This window comes from Ictidomys tridecemlineatus, chromosome 12 (assembly GCF_052094955.1).
Source record: "Ictidomys tridecemlineatus isolate mIctTri1 chromosome 12, mIctTri1.hap1, whole genome shotgun sequence".
NCBI classification, from domain to species: domain Eukaryota; kingdom Metazoa; phylum Chordata; class Mammalia; order Rodentia; family Sciuridae; genus Ictidomys; species Ictidomys tridecemlineatus.
In genome coordinates this window covers 112,953,420-112,974,653 of record NC_135488.1, presented here as the reverse complement: position 1 = coordinate 112,974,653, position 21,234 = coordinate 112,953,420, and the positions used below count along the sequence as shown (strand labels likewise).

The following is a 21,234-nucleotide window of genomic DNA, read 5'->3' as shown; positions in this document are numbered from 1 at the left end:
CTCTGCTCTGGGTATTTCAGGTGGGGAGGAATTGTGGAGGCTTGAAATCTCTGGTTCTTGATTCACTGGGTTCTAATTATGTGAATACAGTGGCATTTGGTAAATTGCTGACCTGGCTGTTGCTCCTTGAGCCCAAATTAATCGGACTCTTGTAAATGCATCCTTTCCCCAGGAAGTGATCCCCATGTACCTGGCCACCTCCCCTATCCTGTCCGAAGGAGCTTCGAGAATGGAGTCCCAGCTGAAAAGGAACTCGGCAGACAGGGTGAGGAGCCTGGACCCTTGCACGCCTCCCCAGGTTGTGCCACCCAGCGAGACCTCGTCCAGTGGCTCCTTGGTAAAGAAGAGGCGGAAAAGGAGGAGGAAGTCCCAACTGGACAGCCTGAAGAGGGATGACAACACGAACACGTCTGAGGACGAAGACATGTTTCCCATAGAGATGAGCTCGGATGAGGACTCAGGGCCGCTGGACGGCAGCAGGTGAAGGCCCAGGGAGGGCGGGCACATGGGGTTGGAGGAAGTAGCTTTTAAGATGGTTTTTATAAGTTCTTTGGTTTTTTTTTTTTGTTTTTTTTTTTAACTCCTCAGAATTTCTTACTTTTAAGCCCTTTAGTCTGGATTTTGGAATCGAGTGTCCTGAGTGGAGTTGAGATTCTGTGTAGCTTCTCACTGGGAGAGTGCAGGAGAGGGCCAGCTCCGTGGCCGCCAAGTTCAGCTCAGAGTAGAACCCGGAAGCAGGACGCAGTCGATGAGCAGTGGGTGAACAAAGTCATTTTCTCAGACCTTGTTAGTTAGTTTTCGGTGCTGGGGGTGAAACCCAGGGCCTTAGCAGCCTAAGAAGCGTGTACAGGAGCTCTGGGCTCTGTTTTGAGCACCAGCTCTGCGAGTGGCTGTTGGCTATTTGTAGGTTGCTGACATGTGACAGGCTGAGGTTGAAATGACTAGTGCATGCTCACTTTAATCTGCATCCCCACTGTGTCCTTAATTTAGGCTAGACACAAAGTTTAATGGATATTTTTACCCCTATTTTTTTTTGTTTGTTTCTAAGAGTGTAGTGAAATTCTGTTTTTATATATTGCAATTTTGGTGAAAAATGCCAGTTAGGAAGACAAAACTCATTTTTAAAGAATACTTGCTATTTTACATATAATTTAGTGTTCTTTTTGATAATTATTTTTACATCTTGTTAACGTAAACAGGGGATAAGGAGCAACAGGAATGTCCCTGCTTCCTTGTTCAGGATAGGATTTATTTTTTTCTGGCTAAAGATGAAGGTGGGTGGGCAGTGATGCTCTTCCTCACTCCAGTGGCCTCCAGACTGCTGTGGGTGCAGAAGTGGGGGCTGGGCTTGTTCTTGCACTTCTGGGTGATGTTGAGCTCTGGAACTTGGCTGCAGGCATTGCAGGCCTCGTCGTGGGTGCAGGCAGATGGCCTCTACAGGAGTGAATCACATCTTGCTGTGAGCATGCTCATGCATCAGAGACTGGGCAGTGTGGCCCTCGCTTGGTGATGAAAAGATACATTTGGTTGATGTCATTTATTTATTCTGGCTGACAGAACATGGTTCAGGCCTGGCCCTGTAGTTACAATGCAGTTCCACCTGCATATAGCAAGGGTTTTGTAATCCCTCGGTCTGGCTTTGGGTCAGATCTGCCTCTCATACATTTGTGAGGTATAATGCAGAAGGTGACAGTAAGATGCTGCAGTGGGACAGGAAAGCAGGGTGACGTGCCTATGATTGAGTCCAAATGCTTAAACAAAGCATTTTTAAATTTGTGACTCAGCCTGACACACAAACACATTTTTTGTGCTCGTCTCTATATTTTTGTCTCTCCACTACCTAAGCTGTCACGCTGGTTGATGAAATACTTAGAGAAAGAACTTAGAACTTGACTTTATTATGAATATGTCCCTGGAAGTTCTTTGACTCTAACCTTTTTTCCTCCAGAACTCTTCCTAGTGACATACCGCCATTCCAAGATGAGATTCCCAAGGAAAACCTCCCCTCAGTCTTGCCTTATCCCCAGTCAGCATCATACCCCAATTCAGATCGAGAGTGGTCCCCCAACCCCAGGTGAGTTGCCTGTCTGTGGGTCATGGTTCACTCGTCCCTGTCCAAAGAGTTAGGAGCCAGTTACTGGAAGCATGTCAAAGAAAATAATGGAATATAAATACCAAAGAAAACAATTAGGACCAGAAAACCTCAATGTAGAGTAGCAGGTACTGAGTAAAACCAGGACAGGCGCAGATCACACACTGAATTCATTTGCTGAGTTAGCTGTCTGCCGGTGATGCTGGAGGAGAAACGCTGGCTAGTTATGAAGTGCTGATTGTTAGCAGGAGGCAGGGTGGTAGAGGCCGTCATGGTCCTTGGTGAAGTCAGGTTCAGAGAAGAGAGGTTCCAGCTGCTGAGGTCCCTCAGGGCTGCTACAGTGACGGCTTACCCCTCACCTAACCCATGCTGCTTGTCAAGAGTGTGTATGTCCCTGAACACATGGAGCTGCCTAGGAGCTCCCAGGTGAACTTGGCTGCTAGGTGTGCAGATCGCCTTCCCGAAGACTCCACAGATTTAAATCAGGGAAGCCTTGGAGAACACAGGAGCACTTTTGCCTGGTTCTTGGGTGGCAAACAGATCCTAGATGATATAAAGCCTTGCTATCTCTGACAGGGTACGGCATTAGAATGCCAGGGAGTGGGATCAGACTACTAATTTCTTGAAATGCTCAGGGGTGTGGTGTTAATGAGAAAAAAAGTGAGAAAAATACTTGTCTACGGACAGTCACGTCCTTGGGTGGTTCTTCGGAGTGGCCTAAAATGGAGCTGGACGAGCTCCTGCAGCTCTGTGTGCTGTAGAGGACTCCAACCCGAGGCTGGTCTCATCAGAGCACTCTCCTGGGTCCAGTTGGCTCAGAGTGATCTCAAGAGAGAGGCAGCAGCATGGGCTGATGTTGGGGGGTGGGTGTGTCCTGTGCCTGTGCCCAGCCAGGGCTGGCAGCGAATGTTGGTCCCAGGGTGAGCCTGGGGCTCTGATGGATAGAGACCAGCCCTGTCTGATGGAAATACAGCGCTTAGCTACATATGTAATCTTAATTTTTTTGGTAGCCATATTTAAAAAGTATCAAGAGTGAAATTAATTTTAAGGGTTGATTTCATTTTACCCAGTATAAGTGAAATATTATTTCCACAAGTAGTCAATTTAAAGATAAAATCAATGAGATAGTTCATGATCTGTATTCATGCTGTTTTAAATTCTTTTGCATATTCCATGTACAGCTCATCTCAATTTGGACTGGCCACATTTGAAGTGCTCAAGGGCTACATGTGACCAGTGGCTCATTGTACTGAACAGAATAGACTCAGGGCCATTCCAGAGCCCCATGTGTCCTTTCCTTGGATCTGCGGGGATAACCTCTATGGGAGGAAACAGTGCACAGTGTTTAGAAACACTAGTAGGTTGAAACATCTATACACTAGTCTTAAGAATATAAAATAAATGTTTTAAACACAGCCCCAAGTAAGTTTTTCTGTGTCTAGTATTTTGCGTTATGAATTTAGAATAATCTAGAATAATGATTCAACAGTGACCACTGTTAAATGGAATTACAAGTTAGGCTAAGTAGATACATTTCCATATGCGGAGATAATTGACAGCATAGATGCTCTCAAGACTTTGGGTATGTGGTCTGATTAAGCACTAAGCTACAGTCAGACAGGCCATCTTTTGTGGGCATATGGATGAAATGGAAATTGAAATAGGGTTTTCCTTCCTGTTTTTGTAAAAACAGGAAAGTTAAGTTGAATTCTTCATAATCTTGGCCCAGAGAGCTCTGCTGTCAGAAGCCTGAATGTTTTCATTTTTTTATGGACATTACTGTTGAGAGTAGCTAAAAAGTTTACAAGAAGTTTCACTTAATTGACCTCTGATTTTTTTCTTTCTTTCAATGTGTATCATGTGGTGTGTCCAGCAGCCCGGTAGATGGCAAAAGGACTCCCCCTCATCTTGCAGCTGCCGCCGAGGGTGGCCTGTCTAGTTCCTGCCCTCCGCAGCCTTCCCACTTCCATGCTTCAGAAAGGTAGTTGTGCTGCGCTCCTGACTGGGCGCTTTCAGCAGTGGAAATGTTGATCTAACTCCTGAGTCTGTCTGTTCCCATTAACCACATGACCGATAAAGAATATGCCTGTCAATGATAGGGAGTGGAGGTTTTGATCTACACAAATCTATTTTACTAACCAACTCACCTCTGAAGAAAATACATATAGATTATTTTTCTTTCACCTGAAATATTTGTAGATTATTAGATTTTTTTTTTTAAAGTCCTAAATTTGACTCTCTGGAAATGATGGTTGACATATCACTCTTCCTAATTCTATGGAGTGCTTTGAACACTAGAGTAATGAGATATAGATTGGGAATGTGATCTTTTGTTTTATGTCTAGGGTTGTTCAACAAATAAGCCTACAAGCTCTTTTTAGGAGGTCAGTTTAGTATAAGTCATCATTTATTATAAATATTTCAGTAGCCTATCAGGCTATCTGAATAATGGGTTCAGAATTTTCCACAGCATTTCTAGAGCAGGATTTAGGAGAAGAGCACAGCATGGATTTCAGGACCTCGTTTGCACCATCATTGATGTTGTTGTCTGGGATTTCTGCTCTCGGCTCCTCAGCTCTGTCCACACTTTGACTTACCAACTTGGTGGACTTGCACGACTCGAATAGGAACTTCAGCAAATGAAGCCATGGGGAATTTCTACAAGGAGAAACCTATTTTCTTTTTGATTAAGGAGCCAAGCCTCAGGGTGCACTTTATTGAGAGGCTGTGGTGAAGAAGAAGGGTGATTTTAAAATGAGGTCAGGTCGTGGGTAGCTACAGCTGACAGCCCACCTGGGGCTGGCGGAAGTCCTGAGAAGTGTGCAGGCTGATGAACGCCTTGTTTTTGCAAATAGCCAGCTAGCCAGCAACCTTGTAGGCTTCCTTTTTGAATAACCCTTTACTTTAAGTGTGATGTTTGATAAGGGGCCATTCTAGAATCACAGTTCTGATGAATCACACTCAGCCTCAGCCTGTCTCCTCCCAGCTCCTCTTCCATGGACCTCAGTGCCCTCTGCTGGTTGTGAAGTGTGTGTGTGTGTGTGTGTGTGTGTGTGTGTGTGTGTGTGTGTGTGCAGCGTCTGTTGGAGCAGGGCAGTGTTTATGGTCGTGTCATATTTACCCTGAAGGAGGTGCCTCCAGCTTATGACCTTCACAGGACTCATACCCCTCAGTGCCTCCATGGGCTCCCTCCACATGTAGCTTTCATGAAGGACTGCAGTGTGAGTGGCCACAGAGCTGGGGTGGGCCACTGGCACCATGTTCAGCGTCTTCATTCTTCTAGAGCAGAGGTTGGCAAATGTCAGCCCAGGGTCCAGTCCTGTCTGCCCTGTGCTTCTGTGGAGTTCTGTGGAGCATAGCGAGTCCCTTTGCATACGGGCTGGGCTGCTTTTGTGCTGCAGTGGCAGAATCCAGAATCGAGCAGTTGCAGCAGACCATGTGACCCACAGTCTGTTGCACTGGGCCCTTGACCGGAGCAGTTAGCTGAGCCCTGCTCTAGAGCAACCTCAGTGCCATGGGTCAGACCACTGCTGTTCCCAAGAACTGAGAACAAAATGTAAGTAGATTTCGCGTGTAATGTAGAAGGGAGGAGATTTTAAATAGGAAGCTGGTCAGGGTGGACTTCCGTGAGGGCCCCAGGGAAGTGGACTCAGGGGCCACAGCCCTCCCTTTTTCGCTTCAGTGGTATGAACATGTGATTGCGGACACATGAGTGCCAGGAGAGGAAAGCACAGTTATAGAGGGAGAGGAAGCAGGATGATGAGGGGCAGTGAGCCCTCCCCACCCAGGCAGGCAGGTGCGGGACCCAGTATTCCTCCTCATGGACAGCTTTCTTAAGAGTATAACTGTGTGTGTGTGTGTGTGTGCGCGCGTGTGTGCGTGCGTGTGCACACGCACACACACACACAGACATACACTTCCACTGTCTCACGGTGTAAGCCTTGTAGTGTGATTTATCAGGAGCCTCCTCCCCATAGAAAGATGAACTGCAGTGTGGGGGCTGCCCCATAGCTCGTGCCACCTGGAAAACTCAGTGGTCAGCCAGCACCAAGGTGGGAGGGACCAGCCTATGTGCACCTCAGTGGGAAGAGCGCATTCAGTGTGTTGGCTGCAAATGAGTTGACTAAAGGACATCCGGTTAGCCACAGGGAACACCTCTGTTGGCCACAAGTTACATACCGTCATTAGCTCTCCCTTTACTGAGAGGAAAGTGTTTATATTCAGCTGGAGTTGAACTCTAACTCAGACAGATAAAGGAGACCGTGCGCATCAATGAGAGGTTGCTGAGGAGGCTAGATAAGGTCTGTGAAAGGAGATGTGAGGGGAAGTTGTGGTCTCTTTGTTTCCTGCTTTATTTAAAGACTCTGCCATCTTCCCTTGGAGGAAATTGATATAGGGGAATAATTCAAGAATTAAGTAAATGGTATTTTCTTCTTGTCTCTGTTATTTAGTGTGCTATGGGAATCTTGAACATATTTGATTCTTTTATCCAGTTTGGTTGGACAGAAGTAAAACTTTGTTCAGGTGTTAGGAGTAAAAATATAGAAAACCTGGAGGGAACAGCCTGTTGCAGCCACTTACTTAGAGGCTGGCCTGAGTGAAGTGGTGTGAGGTCAGTGCAGAAGGAGCCTTAGCAAATTGGGAGTGTCCCTGGAAGAGAGCTTGGGAGATGATGCTCCTGCCTTGTTATAGAGTTTCTCTGTGGAAATTGCTACATGATACAGTTTCTCTAGTTTTCAGAACTAATGCAGATTTGTAAATATTTTCAATATTCAATGTAATGTCAGAGCTGGCCAGGATCCTCTGAAGCCGTCTGGGAGTTGGGACACTTGATTTGGAAGGAGTCAGGGAGGCGAGCCCAGGACAGGTGTGAAAGGATGGTAGTCTTGGTGGAGGGAACTAGTTTCCTTTACCTTTGCTTCTCTCTTTCTCAATGTTCCTTTTCTCACTACAGCCATTTCTCACTGTCTACCTTGCTTGGCAGCGGGTTCTTAAGACTTGCCCCCTGGGACCACTCACACCTAGAGACAGATGCGGGACCCCTGGTGGCTAAATCAGGAATTGTCATGAGGCTATGCTCCATAGAGAATGACAGTGTTGGGTGCATTTTCTGGGCTATTTGAACCACAGACCTGGACAAAAAGCAATGGAAATTGTTTTTCCTTATCTAAATTATGGGTTTATTTTTTTAAGTCCTTCAGGTTCCCGACCCTCAACGCCTAAAAGTGATTCTGAGCTGGTCAGTAAGTCGACGGACAGGTCAGCACTGAAGAGCAACCTAGAAATGCTCTGGCTCTGGGGAGAGCTGCCACAGGCAGCAAAGGTGAGTCTTCCCCTCCATCCCGCCCGACACGGAGGATTTCTACCTAAGTTTAATGATGAGCAATTAATGTCACATCACAGCAAAGCGTAACCATAGGAGATATTAGTCAACAAAACCACATTGAACAGCAGAGTTGCTTTTTTGTGCATTACCAACATTATAAAAGGGTCTTGCATTTATATATTTTAAACATACAGGATCTCTCTAAGGGTCTTCAATTTATATTACAACTAAAATAAAATTATAAAACAAACAAAAAAAAACCTATACAGAAACCACAGTGTCTAGAAGCCATAAACAGAAAGTCCCACCCAGCGTTACTTCCGCGAGGTCAGTGGTGATGGGAGAAGCACCACAGGAAGAGACACTTGAGGCTGAGCCCTTTGAATCAAGGGCTGAGTGAGCTATGAGGGCCAGGATCCATGTGTTCCTGTGTCCCTCAGGCAGATGTGGACTAGGACACTAGGTTGTGAGCCTCATAAACCAGGAAATTCTCAGGCTTTGATTTGTCAAGTGGTAAATATTTTTGGGCCCTCATTGTTGATAGAGCTCTGAATCTGACTCTTTGAACAGCAAGCAGAGAAGCAGCTGAATGCATGGTGCGGAGGCCCTGGGAGGCCAGCTCACTCTGCACTCCAGCACTCTCTAGAAAGGTAGCCTCGTGTTGTTACCTGTAAGATGAGAGAAGACCATAGATTAGAAGAGATACTATGTGTGGAGTGTGTGGCTTGCAGAAGCCCTTTGAATATTTGCTTTTTTCCTCCTTGTTTGTGCCACATACCTAGCCTGATTCCCTAGCTGCACAATGTAGTTGGTTGACCTCAAGTACACAGAAGTGGCAACAGATGGGTTTCTAAAAGTAAGGAGTGGACACAGTCCTTTCTTTGAAAAATTTTTTTCTTGTATTCCAATGTATTATAAATATTTCGAATTCTATCATATTGTCAGCTTAAAAAAAAACCCCAAAAAACAAAAACTTGAGGTCATTGGAAGAGGTCACAGCCTCCTGTACCACAATGACCGTTTGTGAAGGAAGGAATGAGTCAGATTGGAGGCATTTCTTGCAGCGTCAGGTGGGCAGCTTTTTGGAGAGCTAAAGCTGTGAATCCATCCCTTTCTTGTCTGTGCTTAACTTTTATATAAATGCTGATTCTCTGCCCATGAGCTGTAGTGGTGACCCAGCCAGCGAGCTTTACAAATTCATGTCTGCTTGAGGCAGAGTGTGAACATGCAGACTTATCACTTCTACAGTTGTAACCACAGATCTGTGGCTTTGTCTGTAGTAGACATTGCAGATCAGATGAAGAGTAACTGCATTCCCTTCCCTTCCTAGCCTGAAAATGTCATTTTGGTTTTTGTTTGAGTCCTGTTTTTCCACAGCAGGTAATCTCTAGTGCAGTAGAATCAGAAATGAGATTTCCCCTCCCATTTGAACAAGCAACCCCCGATCACTTGTGATCTAGGGGTGAACTTAGTAATGAAATGTAACACAGGCATAGAGAAATACACAGATCACAAGTGGGAGCTCAGGAAGTCTTCACAGTGTGAGCTCATCTAGGCGCCCTGCTCCCAGAGGGAGAGGCAGGACCAGACCAGCAGCATGGAGGGCCGTGCTGACCCCTCCATCCCCACAAAGATGAGCGTTCTGTCTTGCAGTAGCAGAGATTAGTTTTGCAAGATGCATCCTTATCATTCTGAGTAGTTGTAATGCATTATTCTCATCACTGCAAAATATCCCATTGTGTGAGTCTGCTTCTCATTTTGCTGAGGTCCCTAGAATTCCCAGGTATTGAGGATGAGGGACCTTGGGTTGCTTCCACTCCTTGGCCATTACTGATCTCATTTACTTCTTTTTAGCAGTTGATATTGTATATGCAAGTTCATTTGCTTTGGAACTTCTATTCTTGGTTTCTAGGCCCCTGGGCAGTGTGGAAATCCCTGGTGAATCCCAGGTTTAAGTCTCTGCCACAGATGGCTTGAGTCAATTTTTCTCTTTGCTCATGCTTGGACCTGTTCTCAAATCTCTCCCTTCTCTCTCTCTCTGTTTTGGTCTAGTCGTCTTCTCCACACAAGATGAAAGAGTCCAGCCCACTGTGCAGTAGAAAAATTTGTGATAAAATTCACTTTCAGACCATTCACAGCGAATCTTCAGATACTTTTAGTGACCAATCACCAACTTTGGCCAGAGGGCCTCTTTCAGACCAGAATAAGCCTCCGACAGAGATGCAGTTTGTCAGTGAAGAAGACCTAGAGGCCTTGGGAGCAGCAGCCCCGCCATTGCCTATGGCGGAAGAACTCAAGGCCCCGGCTGCCAGTGCAGTGCCCACTGCGAGCAAGATGGACTCTCCTTCCCGGAAAAGAGGTGTGAGGCCTGCGCCCAGCTCATTCCCAGAGACTCGCATCCACTGGGCACTTGAATTCCTTCCTCCCAGAGTTCACTTCAGAATGCCTCGAGGCAGACACGAGCCACGACAGTCTTAGTATCTGTGCTTTTTTGCTGAGTGTGCATGTTGAGTGTCCCTCATCCTCAATACCTGGGAATTCTGGGGACCACAGATTTCAGAGTAGTTTTGTAGACTCTACTAACTGAGGATTCCTATCTGGGAATCTGAGGTGCTCCCCTGATTGCCTGTTAGTGGCGATGATGCCGAGCCTCATCATCACCCAGGCAGTTCTGTGCAGTTTCTGTGGAGAGGAAGTCTGAAGTCATGGTGCACAGCGATTGGCTGTGCCCCAAGTTAGAGTGCTGTGTCTCGGGGTGTTAACGGGTAGTGCTTTATGAAAGTGTTGGTCATTAATAGCAGTGATGATCTTGTGATGGCTCCAGTGCGTCCAGGGCTCAGGACAACTCGGCTCTCTCTGGATGCCGGGCTGGGGCTGAGTGCAGCCATGGGGCTCCATCAGGACCGCACAGTGGGAAGCTGGAGCCTTGGTTCAGACCCGGGCAGCTGGCCCTGCAACGAGGCTGCCCACTGCACCTCTTACCCTAGTCCTTGGGTATTTAGAGACACATCTGCATGTTGAGCTAAAATGCTATTCCTGGAGGTGTGGTCCGCAAGGTGGTTTCTGGAGAGCACTTTTCCAACTGCTTCCATTTGTTCCTTCAGATAAACGAAGCAGACACCTCGGTGCTGATGGCGTCTACTTGGACGACCTCACAGACATGGATCCTGAGGTGGCAGCCCTGTATTTTCCCAAAAAGTAAAATTTCCTTTAATTCCTCCTTTCGTTTTCTGTAACTAACTTGAGCATTAGTTCGTGTGAGTCCCGCTTGTGTTGACGGTGCCTGATTGGAAAGTGGGCGAGCACAGCAGTGGGAGCCGCAGCCTGGCCTGCTCGACCTGTGTGGGCCTGCGGCACCCCCACCTTCTGGGGACATGAGGGTGAGAGGCTGGGGGCTGGGAATGGGTGGCACAGTGAAGTCCGGGGCTAGCTGGGTCTCAGCATCCAGTGGCCACAACTCAAGTAAGAGCAGCTGGCAGCTCTGTTTTTCCCTCCCCGGGGAGATTTTCTGGTGGTCCTGGGGACCCAGTGTGAGCTCTCCTGGGCTGTAGGGAGGGCCGTGTCTGGGAGGGTGAGAGTCGAGACCCGTGCCCTCCCAGGTTTGGGAGGGTACAGGGAGAATGTAACAGGTGGCAAACAGGTGCTTTCTCTTCAAGGCAGTTCATTTACCTTTGGGTGCTGTAGTGACAAGCCTGTCCTGAGGGGTCATGTGGTGCTGCGGGGGGACCCAGGAGGGGAACCCTCAGCAGTTGCAGCTTTCCCTCTTCCAGCGGAGACCCTCCTTCGCTCGCCAAACACACCAGCGACAACGGAGCCCGGTCAGCCAACCAGTCCCCGCATTCTGTGGGCAGCTCAGGTGCTGACAGTGGCATGGAGAGCACCTCGGACGGCCTGAGGGACCTGCCATCAATTGCCATCTCCCTCTGTGGGGGCCTCAGTGACCACCGGGAAATCACAAAAGGTATTGTGGCCGTGGTTGGAAGGCCCAGGTGTGGGCTGCTGTGATGGGTCATGTCGGAGGCAGCTGGCCTCTGGCTGTGGTCGGATTGGCTGAGCCACTCACTGTTACTCTGCCCAGAGTTCCTGGCTGGCCATCAGCTGACCCTGGGGTGCTGTTGGTTACACATGGTTCTGGGCAACAACAGGCTCTGGGGGTCAGTCATCATGTGTGTTTGCTGAGCACCTCTGGTGTCCCCTGTGCCTTGGTCAGCCCTGCAAAGCTGTCTTTCAGAGGCCCACTGTCTGGGGAAACGGCGGTCTTCTCAGAGCAGGTGCAGGGGAAGGTGTGCAGAAGGTGTGGGGGCTCAGGGGTAGTCTGTCTGAGGAAGAGTGGAGATGCTTCCCAGCCGGGTGAAGGGTGCCATTAGGGCAGGCTTGGATGGTCAATTCATAGCATCTGATGTATTCCGAACAGTGATTTCCTAGTGACAGTTACATGGTGAGACACCCAGGAACCCCCACCCCCCCACTCCGCTCCTGCTGGCAATTGTCGGCTGATGACTCTTACTAGAGTCTAGTGACCCAGCTGCCAGCACTGCCCCTCCACCACCACGGGTCTCTCTTCTGTCCCGTGGCCGCTGTTTCTAGCAGGACATGGGGTGGAGGCCCTGCCATGCAAGAGCCACGCCACTTTTCTCTCCTGCCCAGGGAAACCATCCTGGACCCATCTTCATCCTAAAGTCCCCTCTAGACTTTAAAAATTTCTTCTCACATAAAGACTGGGGCCCCTGTTCTGGCCCCCGTACCAGCTGGTCCTTCATGGTGGGCTTGATTCTGCTGCTCTGTGGCGTCTTTCTAAGATCACACATTTAATAGCCAACCCCAGTGTGTTCCTGAGGTCACCATGGGACAAGCACACTCCTGGGACCAGTTAGAGGCATGAGGGGGCCAGTGTCCTGCTGGCACCCCCTCCTCAGTACACATGCAGCTGGTGGGGGAGGGGACAGCAGCAATGGGACAGGTGGGTCACCTGAGCTGGCTCATGGGTGGGAGCTCAAGAATGTCTTGTCTGTGCAGAGGAGGTCAGGAGCTCTGAGGAGAGACCCCGTGGTCTCGGGACTCTGCGGGTATGTGTTCTGGCCAATCTGGGTTGCTGTTCATGACCAAGCTTGCCCATGGACAGAGGTGATTCTCAATATCCGATGGGTCTTGAAGGTGTGGGCATGGGTCAGGGCCAGGGAGATGGTCAGACCCCTGGTCAAGGCCCAAGGGACCGTCCAGCTGAACTGAAAGTTGAGTGGAAGCCAGGGTTTCAGGCCGCAGCCCCTCACTGAGTGTCCTCCTGTTCCTGCTGCCCTGGGCCCAGTGGTGCTGCCTCTCCCCTGAGGCTGGGCACGGTTAGCACTGGGTCTCACACCATCACCCCTCTTCCCACAGACGACAGCTCCAGTGCCACAGCTGCCCATATAGATCACTCTGCTTTCCTTGCGTGACCTTGTCCTTCCTCATGAGCCCCCAGGAAGTTGCCCTCATTACTGTGCTGCAAAGGAGGCTGAGGCCTGGGGAGAGGAGTCAATTGCCCCATTACCAACTGGGGTGACTAAGCTGAAGCCTGGCTTCCCTGCCCTGCAGAGCCATCAGATTGCCTGTGTGGATGCCCCTCTGTGCAAGCACACGCACCACTCCCATGTGTGTGGGAGAACACATGTCTTCCACACCTGCAGGCTTGACTGCAGCCTCCTTCATGTTAGTGCAGACACTGCCCCAAACAAGCACGGGCGCCTTTTCCGTTCTACAGGCTGTGTGCGCAGTGGAGACTTCTGCTCTTGGAAATACTTGTGAATGAATGAGGGCCCAATTCCCTTTGTATTTCTCATTTATTCCTTACAAATGCCATTATAGATGCGTTTTTGGAGCAAGCTGTGTCCTATCAGCAGTTTGTGGACAACCCTGCTATCATCGATGACCCCAATCTTGTGGTGAAGATCGGGAATAAGTGAGTACCTGTCTTGGCAGCAGCTTGACACGGGCCCCATGGTTCCCACCAGTACAGACACCTGGATGTTAACTTTAAAGCAGATGAAACACAGGTGTTGTGAGGTGTCCTGTGTGTCCTCACTGTTGGCCTGCGTAGCTGATAGGTCGAGGTGATGATTGGCCTGTGGGTTTCAGTATTCATCTGCACTGGACTTTATAATTGATGGTGTAAAGCTGTGGAGTTTAATCTGTAGCCTGGGACCTTGAGTAGCCCACTTTTCAAAAGTGCCATTATGCAAAGTCAAGGGAGGTGCAGGTGTCTCTGTGGACTTCTCTGAGCAGAAATTGTGGACATTTTATTGATTAATGTAGACTACCTGGTTCCCCTCCCCCAGCATTGGTGCTTGGTGCAGTCACTCATTGGGACTTGGCAGTGTCATTGACATCAAGTCTAGGTTTTATCCTGCTGCCATGATTGCAGCTGGGCCCCTTGCTGGCCAGTGTGGCTGGGGTCTATGGAGAGGACAGGAAGGGAGCAGCAGTATTGAGCTCCTTGAGGGCTCACTGGCATTCCAGAACTTTCCATGGAAAGTTATCATCAATTGGCATGATGATAACTGGGTGTGGTGGTATCTGCCTATAATCCCAGCAATTTGGGAGACTGAGGCAGGAGGATTGTAAGTTTAAGGACAGCCTGAGCAACTTAGTGAGATCCTGTCTCAAAAAATAAGAAGGGCTATAGAAGTAGCTCAGTGGTGCAGTGCACTTGGGTTTAATCCCCAGTACCAAAGAAAAAAAAGACTTTAGGTTTGGGCAATGGTCTAGTGACAACTTTCTCATTGTTTTGTTAGATATTATAATTGGACGACGGCAGCACCTCTACTGCTGGCAATGCAGGCCTTCCAGAAACCTTTGCCAAAGGTGAGCTGTAACCCGACAAAGAAATGGGGCACTAAGTGATGTCTGTGTTGTGGGAGTGGGGTGGGGTTGATATGGAACATTTATTTTAGACCCTCACTGATAGTTATGTTGTGCTTTCCTGAAGTCTGGGAGCAGGCCAGGTGTCCCTTTTGCACCCTGAACACCTTCCCGCTCTTTACACGGCAGACCTCCCACTGTGGCAGTGCAGACGAGGATGATGGGTAGGAAGGAGCATATGATGGTCAGTGGGCAGAGCCGTGTGAGGGTGGGTGGCAGTAGGCAGGGAGGCAGAGTATCAGACCCAGATCTTCAGGGCCAGAGCCCTCCAGGATCTGGCAGCTCGCAGTCTACATGTGACAGTAGGTGAGTCCTGCAGGAAAGGGTCCAGTTAGGAGGGCAGATCCCACCTGTGAGCCCATGGTGTGCTCAGCCTGCCCCGGGAAGCCCACTGGACACTTGGCCTGAAGTTGTGAATTTTTTCAATGTTACGTCTGCCTACTGAATTATACTTTGTTTTTGTGTAAGATGCCATCTTAGACTTGTTCGTATCCTCGGTACACTTAGCAAGTGCTCCATGGGGCCGAGCTGTTGTAGTCTAAAAGTTCTAATGCTGGAGGTCCTGGAGGTCAAATCCTACTGTTGAGTCTGTGCTGCTCCTTCAATGTGTGTGCGTGTGTGTATATGCACATCTCTCTATATGTGCATGTGTGCATGCATGTGTACATGCATGCATGTATATGTGCATGCATGTGTGCAGGTATGTACATCTGTACACACACATATGTGTACTTGTATGTGTGCATGTGTATGCATGCGCGAGCATACACATGTATGTGTGTGCATAGGCTTATATGTGTACCTGTGTATATGCTTGTACATGTGTGTATGTGAACATATGAGTGTGCATATTGGTATGTATGTGTGCATACTGTGTGTGCATATATGCATGGCGCACACGTGTGCATGTGAGTGCACACACATGTACATGAATGCGTGTATGGAGGTGTGTGCATGGTGGTGTGCATGCATATGTACATGCATGTGTGTGCATGTGTGCAATACCTGTGTATATGTGCACACTTGCATGTGTGTGCATATGTGTGTACACATGTGCATGCACATGTGTTTATGTACGTGTGTGTGGTGGTGTATTTGTGCACATGTGTGTGTGTGTTTGTGGACTTTGAGGCATGATCAACAGAGTGGTTTTTATGTTGTCCTTGCCAGATTTCTCAAGGTATCCATGGCCTGGGATAAATTTTTTTATGTTAAATTTCTCAAGTTTTGCAAATTTTTAAGAAAAAAAGACCAATGCAATAGAAATATAGTTAATTAATTTAATTTACAGGAAAATAAATACACATGGCTGTAAAACTTAAATTAGTCCTGTGATATGTGATATGAACACTGAACAGGTTTAGGCAGTAGATTTTTTGACTTGCAGAGTTTATCTTTGATGGCTGCTGGGATTTGTATCAGTTGGAATGGTCTGCCTTCCCCATTTCCAAAACTAGTGACATATGGTTCTGTATTTTCTTCTAGTACTTTATTTTAAATCTTTGACCAATCTATATTTTAGTTTGAGAGGAATGAGGGGAGGTTTTGGGAACCAAACCAATTTTTTTCCCAAGTGGTTACTGGATCAGGATACTTTTCATTTAGAAAGCACAGTGACTAAAAGTGGCCTAAATCATGTGGGTTTATTATGATAATAATTCTTATCATAATGAGAGTCTTAGATGTTCTGGTTTGGGACTTGATTTCTTCTCTGATGTCCCTGGCTTTTCCTTTGCTGTCACGGGATGATTGCTGTGTACTTTCCTTACACAGCAGCACCCACAGCAGGGAGGGTGGGCGGCTTCCTTGTGTCTCACTGGCCCAGGCTCCAGCACCCCCAAGGCCAGTGTTGCAGGTGGTGGAGTGACTGGAAAGGCACAGCCGGTCAGGGTCCATCCTCCGGAACTCGTCTCCGCCTCCCCAGTGCTTCATGGCACCCTGGTTCTTGAGTATCGAGTTTTGGATCTTTTGCCAGGAAAGAAAGGGGAGACTGGTTTGAGACTTGATTTCTTCTCTGAAATCAAGCTCCCAGGGTCTGACAAGGCAGCTGAATTATTTTGATATCATTTATTAAATAACCTTCCCCCTCTGATTGGCAGTCACAACTCCATCACACTCAGTTTCTCTATGTACTTAAATTTATTGCTAACTCTGAATTTTAGGTTTCCTGTTCCAGTGACGTATTTACTTATGGATCAACACTGCGTTTTTAAATTACTGTAGCTTTCAAATACATTTTAATAGCCTGGAGGGCTGTGCCTTATTTTTCTACTTATAAGTGTTTTCTTGGATATTTTTGTTTGTTTTCAAATGAAATTTAGAATCAGTGTGTCTGCATCTGAAGCATCACACTGTTAGTTTCTTTTTCTTTTTTATTTCCCCCCCAGTTGGAGGTTTGTTATATTTATGGGTGAGTTTGGGGGGACAGGGTATTGATGTCTTTATGCATTATCATTTTCATGACTGATGTATGTATGACTTACATCTTGGTATATCAGGGCTTCTTTGGGGTCAGATCAGGATCTTTTAGACAGCGAAAAGTAGCAGACTTCAGGCCAACCCTGTGGATTATTCCCTTTCCACTTGGCTGCTTCCTGCTGGGCTGAAGGACCTCAGATCATCTTTCCATGTTCTTAGCCAAGGTCTCAGCTACTTCAAAATTCTATAAACCGAGGAAGGGAAGGGAGATAACATTTACTTGGGTCTTGGAATTAGCCTTAAGATACTGTTATTTGGAAATACTTAGAAGATTTTTAATTCATATTTAATCTTCCCCATTAAACTTCCATGTATTTAGGTGTCAATGTGAATTTTCTTTGTAGTACTTGAGATTTTAAATCATTTGCATCTAAGTTCAGTTTGTCAAAATTTGGAAACTGACATGTACTAAAAAGTCATGGGAATTTTTCCTTTTGTTTAAGATCATTTTATCCTGTACCATATTAATCATTTCATGTTTTATTTTATAATCATCATATTGAACATAACAGTATCTTGATCAATTAGCCACTTTAGTTTGAAAACTTCTGGTCTTACTAATCACTAATGATTTTTTAATGCTTTCTTTTTTGTTGTTGTTGTTGTGTTGTATTTTATTTGTTGTTTGTTTTTTTTCTTTAACATCCTCTTAAGTCTTCATGCTTAAGTTACCTTCATGAAATTTTGGACACCATTAGGTTTTGCTTCTCTAAAATTCTTAATTCACAATTAGTATGTTGTTCTCTCTCTGACTTTTTTTTTTTAATCTTTCTTTAATTTGCATGTCTGTTTATTTTGGTTTGAAATTGCTAAGTTGATCTTTTTTTGGTTCCATTATTTATGTCACCATCCATTTAAAACAGGCCACTGTGGAATCTATCATGAGGGATAAGATGCCCAAAAAGGGAGGAAGATGGTGGTTTTCTTGGAGGGGAAGAAACACCACGATCAAAGAGGTAAGCACAGAAAGCAAAATGGCCTCTGCCATTCGGAGTGTGGGGAGGGTGGGACAGAGGGTGAGGAATGAGCAGAGGCAGTTCCCATCTGCATCTGTCACTGTCAGGTAGGAGCCTGGTCAGGTCGCTCCCTGCTGGGGGCATGTTGTACACAGCCCTTGTCCCTGCACCTGCTCTCCAGAGAGATCCATTGCCTTGCTGATTTCTTCCGGTTGGCTCTTTTTGTGGTGCTAGGACTGAACCGAGAGCCTTGCCCATGCCAGGCAGGAGCTCTGCCATTGAGCCGCATCCCCAGCCCCAAGGCGGTTTCATTTTACCTGCCGTCTCCCCACTGGCGTGTGCAGACTCATCTCCAGTGGGACTCTTTCCCCGAGCTCCACATTTGCACACCAGCTGCCCTGTTACTTCTCCACTCAGGTATGTCTTATGGATGCCCCAGATTTAACAGGTTCAGTGTGGAGTTTTTGACTCCCCTCTGTCTGATCCACCTGTGGTCTTTCCTCCAGCAGTAAGTAGAACATTCCTCCTTCCAGTTGTTTAGGCCCCGTCTGGTCATCTTGGGAGAGTCTGTTCTTTCACCGAAACCTCATGTCCAATCTGTAAAAAGGGTTTCAATGTGAGAATTTAATTAAGAAACTTCGGTACCTTCCTTCCTCTTGTGCTCTCAGCACAGTGACCTGGTTCTCTCCATCTGTCCCCTGAGGTGGCTGTCTAGGTGACGCAGCTCTGGTTTCCCTCCACGTCTGCCATCCTTTGCGTCCAGCTTTCAGCTGTCTCGTGAGCACTTGTGCACTGGCTCTGGCTGGGCGGCCTGGCTTTCCTCCCGATCCAGTGGCTTCCCCCCAGCTGGCCCTCTCTGAAGGACCTCAAGATTAGTCCCCGGGCCTCTCCTCTGCTTATAGCCCCTGCTTTCCCTGGCCCTCCATCCCTGCATCTGGAGACCCATCTTCATCTCCCGGCCAGGCGTGCCTTGTCCCTCCTGGATTGTTTATGAGTGGCCAACCAGACAGACACCTCCACGGGGGAGCTTCAAGGCATTTAGACTCATTTCTAAAATGGAATTCCTAGTACGCTAGAGAGCTCTTCCTTCGTTGGAGCCACAGATAGAAAATGGTGTCACTGTTTGTTCACGGGCCAGGTGCTTCCCTTCTATCGCTCCCCTTTCGATCCCTTTGGCTTACCATCATAAATGCCTCTCCTGTTTATCCATTTCTCTGCAGCTCCACCCCATAAGTCTCAACTGCTGTCATCTCTCAAATGGTCTGTGTAGCTGTTCCCGCCCCCACTTCTTGGTTCTCTGTCCTGTAGCTGGATCGTTCTAGTTAGGATAATGGTCCAGTTGATGTTGCTCCCTGTTTATAGACTGAGGTTTCCAGACCCACATACTTCTTGTGTCTCGCTCATCAGCCTTATCTTTACCATTCTCCTCCTGCCTTCTGTGCTTTAATAGAACTGCTAAAAGTCAATGGTCTACCCCAGGGCTCTGCACCTACTATTTTCTCTGCCCAGAGAATATAGGACCCTCAACACTCCCTTGCTATTATTTAACCAGCTGATCAAGTTCCCCTTGGCAGATTAATGTGTTCTACCATTCTCTGTTCTCGAAGTCTTACCTATGAGATTTTCCTTCATAAATTGCATCAGAGTTTATAATTATACACTTAGTAGTCTGACTGTTGAATAGCATGTCTTTTTCCTGGTAGACCCTAAGCTCCATGAAGGGAGAGGCCATGCATAACTTTGACTCTGGGGTGCAGTCCTGGAGCTCACCTTGGACTGGGGCTTTGGTAGTAATTGTTGAGGGAATGATGATCACCTTTGGAATGCAGCGTGTAGTGATCATGATATTATTTAACTAGTGAAAGAAAACCCATCGGACTCAATGTACCATTTGTTCAAAGGCAAAAGTTCTATTGAAGAGTTTTATCAAGATTGAGGTGCTCTTTGACATTTTCTGTTAGCACATCTGAGTTTTAATGTGAGTCCCTTTACTTCTGAGGTCTACAAACAAGCTAGAGCAAATACATGCTTTCACATGGAGAATCAGAAGTGTGAAAGGCTTTCCAATTTTCTTACTAGAGGGCAGAATGTTCTATTTTGTGTATTTACTTATTTTTCATGGTGCTGGGGATCTAACCCAGAGCTTTATGCACGTCAAGCAAATACTTTTTTGAACTACATTTGCAGTCCTGGGCAGAATATTCTAGAGTTTAAGATAGAAGAATATTTTAAAGACCTCTTTATTTTATCTGTTTCTACTGATTATAATTGAGGGAATGCTTATATGAAGTAAGGAGCATTTATTGGATTAAACATTTCTAAAAAAAAGCAGAAATATACTTATTTAACACAAGTAAACTAAATAAAAATTGTTAGTAGTAGTGGCAAAGTTTCCTTAAAAAATAACTGGGTATATTATGTCAGTTTTTTTGTGTATTCATAAAAAAATTAACAAGTATTTAAAACAAGTTTATATGCATTGTATGTGGGGAAGGGTATCTGGTGATGGGGTTTGTGTTGTTCCTTTTCTTTATTAAAGTGCTGCAGTGGAAGTATTAACTTGCCTCTTAGCCAGAGGACCACAGATAAAGAGGTCTCACTCTGTGCCCTGGCATGTCTGTCTGGCCCCATCTGACTTGGTGGGAAGTCTGCGGGGCTGGTGTCTGCCCATCATTGGGGTTGATGCTGTGTATACAGCACGTCTCTCCGTCTTCACTGCAGTGCTGGGCCTCAGTGATCTCACCCGTTTCACAGATGGGGAAATGAGGCTCTGAGAAGTTCCATGACTTGCCCCAAAAGAAGTGAGAGAAAAAGCCTGGGGCCTGGAGTTTCCTTAGAAATCTAAGGCTCTCCCAAATATACCCCAGAACATTTCCTATTAAGACTGTAGTATTGAAAGAGAGAAAGATGCTTCAACATTTTCCCCAAGCAAAATATGGTGTGAAAACGTTTTCAAGCATTTCTATTGGCAATTTAAAGCAAATATTTTGAAAGCCCACAGGAATCCAAGCAGCCCTTGATAAAAGCGTTTGCATACGCTGCGGCAATGATGGAGTTTGGTTTTGTGCCATGAACACTTATGGATAACACTCATTTCTGTCAAAAATATTTCTCAGCTTAATCATATAAGCAAGGGAGTAACTGGGACCTGCCCAAATGAAAACACCCAGAGCCTCCTGAGCCATCCCTGGGTGTGTGCCCCTGGGAAGGGCCACCTTGGGGGTCTGCCTGTCCTTGGGGAGCCCATGGCGGAATGTGAGCTTTAGTGCAAGAGGTTTTTCTTGACTTTCTTTTCTTCTTCTCCAGGAGAGTAAGCCTGAGCAGTGCTTGGCTGGAAAGGGCCACAGCACTGGAGAGCAGCCGTCACAGCTGAGCATGGCCACCAGGTACAGGCGGGTGCCCTGTTGGGGTGTGGCCACTTTTTTCCATACCCAGGGCTGTGCACATGCGCATAGATACTGAAGGCTTCACAGCGGCTCAAGCCTTGC

The 21,234-nt window shown here is 47.0% G+C and overlaps 1 protein-coding gene across 9 annotated transcripts in view; it reads left to right on the top strand.

The window, feature by feature from the left end:
* Lpin1 (lipin 1) overlaps positions 1-21,234 on the top strand; it is an 83,805-nt gene that overhangs the window by 37,495 nt on the left and 25,076 nt on the right. For 4 of the 9 annotated variants that reach the window (XM_078029648.1, XM_078029649.1, XM_078029650.1 and 1 more), the window contains exons 4-15: positions 173-480; positions 1,949-2,074; positions 3,966-4,073; positions 7,286-7,415; positions 9,471-9,777; positions 10,523-10,616; positions 11,189-11,379; positions 13,260-13,353; positions 14,186-14,255; positions 17,445-17,522; positions 17,654-17,746; positions 21,053-21,132. In XM_078029648.1, the coding sequence (XP_077885774.1) occupies positions 173-480; positions 1,949-2,074; positions 3,966-4,073; positions 7,286-7,415; positions 9,471-9,777; positions 10,523-10,616; positions 11,189-11,379; positions 13,260-13,353; positions 14,186-14,255; positions 17,445-17,522; positions 17,654-17,746; positions 21,053-21,132 (1,679 nt within the window). The remainder of the gene's footprint in view (positions 1-172; positions 481-1,948; positions 2,075-3,965; positions 4,074-7,285; positions 7,416-9,470; positions 9,778-10,522; positions 10,617-11,188; positions 11,380-13,259; positions 13,354-14,185; positions 14,256-17,444; positions 17,523-17,653; positions 17,747-21,052; positions 21,133-21,234) is intronic. The other 5 variants (XM_040271295.2, XM_040271298.2, XM_040271296.2 and 2 more) reach the window with 5 other exon arrangements.